This window comes from Botrytis porri (assembly GCF_014898465.1).
Source record: "Botrytis porri strain MUCL 3234 chromosome Unknown BPOR_015, whole genome shotgun sequence".
In the NCBI taxonomy this organism is placed as follows: domain Eukaryota; kingdom Fungi; phylum Ascomycota; class Leotiomycetes; order Helotiales; family Sclerotiniaceae; genus Botrytis; species Botrytis porri.
Genome location: NW_024066089.1, coordinates 890975 through 901523, shown reverse-complemented (window position 1 = coordinate 901523; position 10549 = coordinate 890975). Strand labels below are relative to the sequence as shown.

The window sequence follows — 10549 nt, the reverse complement described above, 5'->3', positions numbered from 1 at the left end:
CAAGAGATCTTGAAGATCTGATAGAAATAGAGGAAAAGAGGAGAGTGTGTTGTAAAGAGGATCCGGGTAGAGAGGGGCAGAGAAGGATATAGTTAAAGTCTAGTAGGAAAACTCGATCTCGGGTCTTTTCGGCTGGTCCCTCGGAAGATGGGGTATCAGGAATGTGGAGATGCCCTCTGAAGAAAAATATACATAGTTCGCAATACATCTTCTGTGTCTGGCTACATTTTCATTTTCTTCCTTTGCCTGCAAAAGTATCCTAACTCAGAGAAGAGAATACCTCCCAGTCAACCTTAACCATGTCGTCGTTATACCGCCACCTTCAAGCGGACATGTCCACCCAAAAACGCCCAAAACTCCATGGGATTTCGACCCCTATCGATTGTTCTCCAAATCGCAAGGTATCTGCCGTGAATTCATTCCCTCCGCGCATCTGAGATGCATGTACTCTTGTTCGCATATCCGCATCGAAGGCTCCAATTATCTCTTTCTCTCGAAGAAGCCGGATGACCCTGCAAAGGCTACCGATGTATCCATAACCCATTCACCAACTCCAAGATATTTCTCGATCCAACCGTTGATTTCTTTGTTTTCGGTGACATCTTTCTTAAGGCTGGGTCTAGAGTCCCGAAGCATGGGAACTGTTAGCCTTCTACACCGCCAGATCAAGAAACCCAAAATTTGCATCTGTAATGCTAGTTGATCATTTCGCAACATGGTCGCAAAGGAAGATATAGGGGTTAACACACGTTAAACCAGTTGATCTCTTCATACCAGCCAAGAATGCTGAGACTAAATCAAGAACAGTCAGTATATTGTCTAACTTTTCGCCGCAAGGAGAACCGGGAGGGAGTAGTTACATAGGACAGCATCAAATGCATAATGAGTAAGTCTTCCGAGCTTTCCCGCGAGTCCAAATGTCAGTAAATTGAGGAAGAACTGAGCTGATTAGGTTCCCAAGTTCTGAAAGACCTGAAAGCTAGGGGGAGGCAACTAATTACCATATTTGTGACTTGAAGAGCGGAGTTTAATCTACGTCTTTTGAGATAAGAGTATGAAAAAGGTAATGTGAATTATCCGGAGCCCGATGAATGTTTGATGCGCAAAAGGTTGGCTTATGAATTGCTTGTTTGGGATTCCAAGGTTGTTGTGATTTGAGCTGATAATAGGTAGTCTCGGATATACTCACCGACGAGAGATCAGAAGCTTGGGATAAGAAACTAAGATAGTGGATGCCTTCAATCTTAGGCAATAAGGCTGAATCTCGGAAGTTCGAACTTTGAGCGGACACGGTTCGAAAGACTACGAAGTATGGACTATGGAGTGCGCCGTAAAGCGTCCAGGCGCCCAAGTGGGTTCCTGTTACATTTTATAAGTTAGTCTTTAAAGTTTTGGCATTCAAGACCGAAAGAATGGCCGATACTACCACTTATTTATTAGTAGGTACTAGGTATTGGTATTCATTTTCCAGAGCTCCGTCGAAAGTACGATCTTCACTAGTACCTCATTGGGACTAAGGCACATCTCTATCTGCTATCGGACCTGAGTTACCCAGTCTCGAGCCAGTGTCGGTATCAAAAGAAGCAAAGAGTGCCCAGACAACAACACACGCATTTCACCAAATGGCACCCCAAGAGATTTTGTTTCATTCGGGGTAAGGGATCTAGAGACTGAGGTACCGCCCGGTACAATTCAATACTTGTCATTGCATGAGAGAGGGCATAGAGGGCATAGAGGGTATAGAGGGTATGGAGGAAATTCGAGGAATAGCTATGTATATGGAATGGAGTGTTGGGAAATATGTAAAGGGTTGCTACTTTGTTCATACATATATATACACACACCTACACCTACACCTACACCTACATCTACATATAAGTGAAAAGAGGTAAGAGGTAAGAGGTAAGAGAAGTAAAAGAATTCAATCATTATCAATCGTTTCAACCTGTGCTGTGTAATTCGCTCGAAACAATTGCATGGCAACCCCAAATAGCTACCTTCCAAGACCCCAGGTACACCGATACCTAAAAGATATGTGACATAGAAATTCCAAATTCACTATCACGGACCTACCGGCCGGTATCTTGCTGGACCCTTCACTCCAATGTCACCTCAAACATATTGATGTGGGGTTTCACACCCAGGCAAATCTTCGAAGTGGGATAATAACCATAGTGGGTGAGATGGCTAAGGTTAGCTTGGAGATGAGGGGGAGTCGATTAGATTTTTTGCAAAAAAATGAAAGATTCCCCTCCTCTCCCCTCCTCTCCCCTCCTCTCCCCTTCAAGCTCCTTCAACCATAAAACCTCCTCAACCCAACCACAAGGTCTTCAGATTATCTTCTATTCGTTCTTGTTCTTCTTCAATCTCACGCAATATCTTGTCAACTGGTAAGTTTATCATTTCATGTCCCCTTCCCTCCCCTTCCCTTTTGTATATCATCAATATACTTTGGTGGATTGGTGGATTGGTGACCCCTTGTGCTTTGTATTGGATCTCAGCTCAACAATTTAAATATTGGCATTCTTGGTCTGTTTTATCGTTGTCCGTGTCTTTAATCCAGCCAACAGATTGGCAGAAACACGGCACAACACCAAACTACTAATACACTTCCTTTTCCGCTTTCTACATATTTCAATCCTTTTTGTTTCTCATTCTGTACCTGTCAAAAGTATTTCATTCAACCTTTTTTCTGCATCATCCTAATTCGATTGCTCACATTTAAACTGACGAATTGAAGGCTTTTGAACAGTTGCACTTACCCCCACCATATCGAATTCTACCTACATATTCCTCTTCCTCAACCTCCCTCTTGATAACTTTACAAAATGGCCACCGCAATGGATCACTTAGTTACCGGAACCTCCAAGATTGCTTGGTTGGCAAATCTCAACACTGAGTTCAAGCCCACCAAGAACTATCGCCGTACTTCGATTATCTGTACTATCGGTCCTAAGACCAACTCTGTCGAAGCTCTCAACAAGCTCCGTGTAGCTGGTCTCAATGTTGTCCGCATGAACTTTTCCCACGGTTCATACGAATACCATCAATCCGTTATTGACAATGCCCGTGAAGCCGAGAAGGTTCAACCAGGACGTCAACTCGCCATTGCTTTAGATACCAAGGGTCCAGAAATCAGAACTGGTAACACAGTTGGTGATGCCGATATGCCTATCTCTGCTGGATCAGAGATCAACATCACAACCGATGACAAGTATGCTACTGCTTGTGACGAGAAGAACATGTACGTATAATTCACAACCAACAATTCATCATGGGATTATCAAATGCTAATCTATCACCACGCTTTCTAGGTACGTTGACTACAAGAACATCACCAAGGTTATCGAGCCAGGACGCATCATCTATGTTGATGACGGTGTCCTTGCTTTTGATGTTTTGGAGATTGTTGACGAGAAGACCATTCGTTGCCGCGCAAGAAACAACGGAAAGATCTCTTCCAAGAAGGGTGTCAACCTCCCAAACACCGATGTCGATCTTCCAGCTTTGTCTGAGAAGGATCAAGCCGATTTGAGATTTGGTGTCAAGAACAACGTCGATATGGTCTTTGCCTCATTCATCCGTCGTGGAGAGGATATCAAGTCCATCCGTAAGGTTCTTGGTGAAGATGGAAAGCACATTCAAATCATTGCCAAGATCGAGAACAGACAAGGTCTTAACAACTTCCCTGAGATCTTGAAGGAAACTGATGGTGTCATGGTTGCTCGTGGTGATTTGGGTATTGAGATCCCAGCAGCTGAGGTTTTTGCTGCTCAAAAGAAGATGATTGCAATGTGCAACATGGCTGGTAAGCCAGTCATTTGTGCAACTCAAATGCTCGAGTCCATGATCTACAACCCAAGACCAACTCGTGCTGAGATCAGTGATGTTGGTAACGCCGTTACTGACGGTGCTGACTGTGTCATGTTGTCTGGAGAGACTGCTAAGGGAAGCTATCCTAATGAGGCTGTCACCGAGATGCACGAGACTTGTTTGAAGGCTGAGAACTCTATCGCATACGTTTCTCACTTCGAGGAGCTTTGCAACCTTACCGAACGACCAGTCAGCGTTGTCGAATCATGTGCCATGGCAGCAGTCCGTGCCAGTTTGGACATCAATGCAGGTGCTATCATCGTTTTGTCCACCAGCGGAGACAGCGCACGTCTTCTTTCCAAGTACAGACCAGTCTGCCCTATCTTCATGGTTACCCGAAATGCCAGTGCATCCAGATACGGTCACTTGTATCGTGGTGTCTATCCCTTCCACTTTGCTGAGGAGAAGCCAGACTTTTCCAAGGTCAACTGGCAAGAGGATGTCGACAGAAGAATCAAGTGGGGTATTGCTGAGGCTCTCAAGCTTAAGGTATTGGCTCAAGGGGAGAGTGTCGTCGTTGTTCAAGGATGGAAGGGTGGTATGGGTAACACCAACACGTAAGTTTTGATCACATCAATTTATTTTCAATCTTTACTAACCTTTGTTTCTAGTCTCCGTGTCATCAAGGCTGAGCCAGAGAACCTTGGTTTAGAGCAAATCTAAACAGCAAGGGAACAACTTGAAAAAATACCATAATGAACTTTAGTTCATCTATAGAAACGATATACCCGAGCCTCACCTCGCATCGAACTAAGCTTCGATGCTTTATACGGCCTTTCGAGTTCGTACCGTACTTAGTTTTACCATTCTTTCATGCTTAAAATGGTTATGATAATGAAGAACAAACAAACCAGAAGGTCACGGATTGGGTGCAAACGTACAGAACGTACTGCCTTGTTTATAGAAGAATACCAAATGCTTTACCGCCCACAAATGTGATTTTTATGATATTCTATGCTTAGTCCAACGAAAGTGATACTCTGATAACGAGTTATCCTCATTCCTTTGAACTTTCTTCGAAGCTGTGCAATGTTTGGGTTTCAAATACAAACGAGCATGATGATTGAACTTGAGGCGGATTTATATAATACTCTTGAAATTCCCACTTGAAATTGGTTGTAGAAAACCGCTGACGCCGTCGAAAATTACGGCCTTGTCTGCGTTCAGCCTCGTTGAGGACGTGCACGAAGACGAGGCTGATCTCCGCATCGTGTGCCTGTCGCATGTGATAGAAGCCACTGCTACTTGTTCAAATATTTTATACTCAACCATTCAAACTGGTAATCCTGTTTATCCAGCCTGATTCACATGCATGCATGTGCTCATATCATTTCAGATAGTGTTTTAAAACTTCAACTAAGTAGTTACAGCTGTTCCAATTCTATTACTTTTACCATTCTAATACTCTTACATTTCTCCATTCGAAACCAGCTTGTACCTACAGCTCTCACAATCGATTTCATCGCATCACAGCAGTAGTAGCGAATACATGTTAAGCCTATAAGATATCCTCTCGACGAATCTTTATCCGTTAAAGAAACTACAAGCCCTCGTAATACCAAAACATCAGATATCAACGAAAGGGTGACCTCAAACCTCGAAAACAAAATGTCCCGCTCCCGTAACTCGTTCTTCAGCAACTCTTCAGGAACAAATGATCAAAAACATCCTCTTCTATCAAGCGTGTATGATCCGCATAATGATGTTAATCTGCGAGATCTCTCTTCCCCTTCAGCTTCGAGAGCTACACCGAGTCCACCGCCAGAATTCTATAGGGGTATGAGGTCGCCTACTAGTGCGAGTGCGAGTGCGAGAACACTATCTCCGAGACCAATTTCAGAATCGGGATCTGCGAGTAAATTTAAAGGGAATGGGAAGGCGAAGGGAAGGAGGATACAATTTGCTGCTCCTCCGCCACCAATTGTAGGAAGTGTTGCTGGTTTGGGTAATATTGCGAGGAGTTTGGATGGGAGTGGAAGCTCTCATATGAGAGGGAGTGTGGTTCGGGAAGGAAGAGTTGGAATATTGAAAAGTGTGGGGAGTGCTGTGGGAAGCTCTGCGCAAAATGATAGTCTTTTGGGGCTGGAAAGGAGAGAGCGAGCTTTACAAGCGGAATTACAAATGTTGCTAGATGCACAGAGCGAGGGGCTAATGCAAGGATTCGGTGGAGGTAGTAATGGAGAAGAGCATAGTGGAAGCAGCACGCCTACGACAAGGTCATTACAACGAGATAGAGATAGGCAGGGAGGTAGAAGTACAGAAGGAGCTCATATGCGTACAATTCCTGTCCGACAACCAAAGAGAAAGTCTGTCGGACTAAGAGGCTCGAGGAAAGGGTTGTTAAGGAACATGGGTCTATTGGCAGATGTTAAAGTTGAGGAAGGAGAATTGTTAACAGAAGAAATCAAGAGGAGAGAAATGTGTATTGCGAAAACGAAAGATTGGAAGATTAGAATCGACGAAGTTAAGAGAGAAATTGGCGAGTTCGTCTCAGCAGACATAACAAATACTAGAATCTCTTCACCGAATGAAGAAAGTCATCAATCTCCTAATGCAAGCAAATCCGAAGAAGATCGAGAGATAGCGGAACTACGGACTGAAGAGCGAGCTGTCGAAAACGAAATCCGAGAGACGGAAGATAGACTGCTACAGATGAAAGCGAGGCGGACCTGGCTGGGAGATCGGATCAATGAGAGAGTTAATCAGAGAGAATCGCGATTGTCTAGTTATCGTGGTGCTCTGAGGGAAGTGGAATCAGAAGTCCAGGAATTTTTGACGAGACCGCCGGCTATGGTATCGATTTGTATGGGGAACGAAGAAGGATTCATGGCACTACCACCTAAGCGACGCACCTTAGAAATGGCGGAGGAATGGTGGAGTAAAGAGATCAATTCTTTGCAAGCCAGGAAACTAGAGGTGCAAAAGGAAAAAGATGCACTAGAAGATGGAGCAAAGCTCTGGGAAGAAACCGTAAAGCTAGTTGTGGCCTTCGAGGACGAATTGAGAGAGAATATGAAGAGTGGAAAAGTGGGAGATGTAGAGGGATTAAAGATGCAAATTGTGAAGATGAAAAAGGTATCAGGGAAGTTGTATGAACTTGAAAGGATAGCGAGGAGCAAAGGCTGGAATTTGTTGGTCGTGGCGGTGGGTGCGGAATTGCAGGCTTTTATACAGGGCGAGGAGATTCTGAGAGGGGCGTTTGGGAGTTCGGTGGGAGGGGATAGGGGTCATGGTGAGGATGATGATTATAATCGTGATGTTGAGATTGATGTTGAGAAGAAGGAGATAAAGAAGGATAATGATGAGAGGAGTATTGATACGGATGTGGAATTGAGAACTACGCACTCGAGGGATGAGGAATCGATGACTGATGATGATGGGTTGAAAGAATTGGAGGCGGAATTCGCGAGGCAGGAAAGGAGAGAGGGAGGGATGCTGGGGGAGGGGAGAGTAAGTGTGGATAGAGAGGGTGGGGCTGGAGATGAGGATGTGGATGTGGATGTGGAAGAGAGTGATGAGGAAAAACACTTGAGGGAGTTGATGGTGGGGCATAGTAGAGGGGATGAGGAGAATGATACGGATCATGAGGGGTTTTGAGGGGTTTGCTTCGTGGGAGTTGGGAGATGGGATATGGAGTGGGAAGAGGATCAGGATGAGGATACATGTAATATTGATACCATGGGGCGGTCTCTTTTCGTTTCTTTTCTCTTATCACGACATTGCATAGAGTTGATTATGAATTAATGAATGAGTGAATGAATTATACATATTTCTGACATCCTTTTCCTCCAGATTCCACACTGTTGCATACCTATATATGGAATTTTTGATATATACTTGATTATAGGGATGAGATGAGATACAATGTATATATTAATCCCATCCCACCCCTTCCAATGCACCGATCCGTACTTTCACTTAACTTGATTTCTCAAAAATTCAAAAATTCAAAAAGCCAACCCAATTTCCCATATCCAAATCCAAATCCAAGTCCCGGTCCCGGTCCCATACATAGATACATAGGCACATACATACCTCCGCCCATCCTGTTCCATTTCATCTTATTCCATTTATTCTCAACCCAATTCCCCGACGCATCCCAATCCCCCATCTCAATCTATCCCCCATCTCAATCTATCCCACATCTCAATCTATCCCTAGTCCCCTCCCCCAAGCCCCCTCCTCATCCCCTCCCATCATGCACCGCACACCTCTTCACCGCCCACAACTCCCAAAACTTCCAATGCTGCTTCAAAACCACCTCACTGCCCTGCTCCCCCCAAATCCCCCATCGCATACCCATCCGCACACTCACAAATCACATCCTCTTGCCCCGCTCCCCCCTCCCCATTTTGTCCTCCTTTCCAATCCCTCTCCCCCACCTCCACCCCCCTCTCCTTATTCAACGCCGATGCAGACGCAGAAGAAGGTAAATGCACCGAACTACTATGATGACTCAACGTGCGATCACCAATCGCCGTATCTTCGAAATCTACTTCCTCGTCGCTCTCACCGCTCGAGTCGTCAAGATCCATGTCTGTATCGATGGGGTTATTGATAATTGGGTTATTTCCCTGATTTCCGGCTCCCATTCCGATTCCGATTCCATTACCGATTCCATTTGTGCCTCCCCCTACATACCCAATTCCTCTCAAGCTAACCCACTTCAGTTCCCGCAGCTCTCTCCTTAACATCCGCACGACTTCAATCCAGCTACTCCCCTCTTTCAATTTCACACTTCTGAGTCTCACGCTCCTTAATGTATATTTATGTCTCCTAAGCAAACCGATAATCTCCTCACTATCTAGATGCCATGCTCCAAACCCTAAATATCTCAGATTCTCCCAGGTGACATTATGAAAAACCGCTTCGAGGGGTACATGAGCAAGCGGTCTATTAGAAGGGAATCCCACATGAAGACCCTGAATCTGATGAGCCGAAGTGAAGAACGTGTTGAAGAGAGCTGAAAGTTGATACATTTTATCATCCGACGGTTCCTGTATTTGAATTTCTAAACAAGTAAGTCTATTTGCCAGAGTGGATATTGTGTTATGGGAATGGGAATTTAGGAGAAATGGAATACGCGGGTTGACGAAACGGGATGAGAAGCGTGTTGCGGGGGATTCGGACTCGAGAAATGCGTAGCCGAGAGCCCGGGCGGAATGTTCGCATGCAGCTGTCCATTCTAGCGGGTCAAGATCGAGAGATAGAATTGGGTCGGTGATATTGTTGTTATTGTTGTTTTGAGAGAAGGCGATCCAGCGTCTTTCTCGGAGGAAAGAAGACCAATCCATATCCACTCTATCTTGAACTCTCATCAGACGAATTTGTTGAAGATGTTTGAACAATCGAAAGGCACGTAGTAAACTCTGTACATCAATTCTATTGTTGATAATGGTAGACTGTTCACGTGCTCGTGATAATACTCGGAAAATAGTGAGCTCATCCTTGCGACTGCGATCAAGCTTTGTTCGAAGCTGCTTAAGCGATGGTCGAGATCTATCGACTTGACGTGCATTGCTATTTACTTGTTTGAGATTCACTTGTCTCTCGAGATCAACTGTCGCAGCGTGTGTCTCGTCGAATAAGATCTGAAGTTGACTTAGACCTTCGAATGTGTTAGCGGTTTTTCATATTAATAGGTAAGACCAAAATATACCTCGATGGTAAAAGACCGGAATCATATACGAGAACTTTTTGACATGCTCAGCTAAGTGGGGACGCTCTTCTACCAAGAATCGTAACCGATTGAATCCAGCATCGGAGCATCGTATCGAGACACGGGCAAACTGTCTTCCCAATAAAAGACTGTAGAATTTCCTACATGTACGGCTCTGATAACCTTGTCGTTAGAGATATAAATGGGGATTGTTAACGAATAGGAAGATCCATACAAGAGTTGTGGTAATGTTTGTATCCTCTAAGGATTGTGGTGGCATAGATTGAAAACTCTCTACACTTAAAGAGGCTCTATGGTCAATGGGAATCAATTTCCCAGAATTATGAACCAAATATTCAAGGATGTTCTCTAGAACCTCGTTCGAGAGTTTGAATATAGGTGTAAGCTTAGATTTGGGTGTTCGCGATTTACATAAGGAATATGCTCTATGAAATCTCCTCTGCGCCAAGCAGAATTTGAGCACGTGTGGCGATTGAGTCCATGGATTCCAAGAAGGTGGTCTTTCATTGTAATCTTCGTAAAGTAATTGCAAACAGATTCGAGAAAGGATATCATCTGGAAGTCTCTCAATAGATTTCAAATCGTCCATCTCGAGGAATAGAAATGTGATGACTGGACGAAGAGCACCTTTTTCTAGAGTGACTTGTTAGAAAAAGTCAATATAATCTATGCAGTCTTACCTCACATAACGAGCGTATTGGGGCAGAAAGTTCTTGAGGTTATTCGGAGAATATGCAGGGATATAAGTAGAATAATGAATGTATATCAGATTGTTACATCATAGTGGGTGAAATTGAGTGCCGGCACTCTATGTATGGAATTCGATTTCGACGTTGAGCAGCCAGGTTTTATGATTTCTGACGTGTCGATGCGTCTCGAGGGATCACTCGAAGGATATTTCAACGGACAAATGTGTGTGGATGGATCCCTCCTCAGATATTTATTAGAATTTTATTGTCATGCAGATATATTGCTTGTTTCGGGTTTGGTTGGTCA

At 44.2% G+C, this 10549-nt stretch overlaps 4 protein-coding genes across 5 annotated transcripts; 2 read left to right on the top strand and 2 right to left on the bottom strand.

The window, feature by feature from the left end:
* Window positions 1-480: 480 nt before the first annotated feature.
* EAF01_010040 (uncharacterized protein) lies at window positions 481-1004 on the bottom strand (the record flags this gene model as incomplete). 2 transcript variants are annotated; one of them, XM_038918296.1, is made up of 4 exons in its annotated part: window positions 481-613; window positions 750-792; window positions 861-939; window positions 1002-1004. In XM_038918296.1, 4 exons carry the CDS (start codon window positions 1002-1004, stop codon window positions 481-483), a joined length of 258 nt encoding a protein of 85 aa, XP_038766266.1. The 2 variants fall into 2 exon arrangements, with proteins under 2 accessions (XP_038766266.1, XP_038766267.1); XM_038918297.1 differs by having other exon boundaries at window positions 861-900.
* Window positions 1005-2247: 1243 nt separating this feature from the next.
* Window positions 2248-4823, top strand: EAF01_010039 (uncharacterized protein). The gene is made up of 4 exons (XM_038918295.1): window positions 2248-2390; window positions 2741-3244; window positions 3315-4430; window positions 4485-4823. Exons 2-4 carry the CDS (start codon window positions 2829-2831, stop codon window positions 4534-4536), a joined length of 1584 nt encoding a protein of 527 aa, XP_038766265.1. The 5' UTR covers window positions 2248-2390; window positions 2741-2828; the 3' UTR covers window positions 4537-4823.
* A 658-nt stretch (window positions 4824-5481) lies between these two features.
* On the top strand, window positions 5482-7470 carry EAF01_010038 (uncharacterized protein; the record flags this gene model as incomplete). The annotated part of the gene is made up of 1 exon (XM_038918294.1): window positions 5482-7470. The coding sequence occupies one exon, from the start codon at window positions 5482-5484 to the stop codon at window positions 7468-7470; it is 1989 nt and encodes a 662-aa protein (XP_038766264.1).
* Window positions 7471-8135: 665 nt separating this feature from the next.
* EAF01_010037 (uncharacterized protein) lies at window positions 8136-10142 on the bottom strand (the record flags this gene model as incomplete). The annotated part of the gene is made up of 3 exons (XM_038918293.1): window positions 8136-9481; window positions 9533-9707; window positions 9768-10142. 3 exons carry the CDS (start codon window positions 10140-10142, stop codon window positions 8136-8138), a joined length of 1896 nt encoding a protein of 631 aa, XP_038766263.1.
* Window positions 10143-10549: the final 407 nt, after the last annotated feature.

What these genes read in the sequence shown, in the direction of transcription:
- EAF01_010039 (XM_038918295.1), top strand. Translation starts at nt 2,829, where the DNA reads ATGGCCACCGCAATGGATCACTTAGTTACCGGAACCTCCAAGATTGCT. An exon ending in GCTTGTGACGAGAAGAACAT is followed by an intron (nt 3,245 to 3,314) that starts GTACGTATAATT and finishes CACGCTTTCTAG; the next exon opens with GTACGTTGACTACAAGAACA. An exon ending in GGTATGGGTAACACCAACAC is followed by an intron (nt 4,431 to 4,484) that starts GTAAGTTTTGAT and finishes CTTTGTTTCTAG; the next exon opens with TCTCCGTGTCATCAAGGCTG.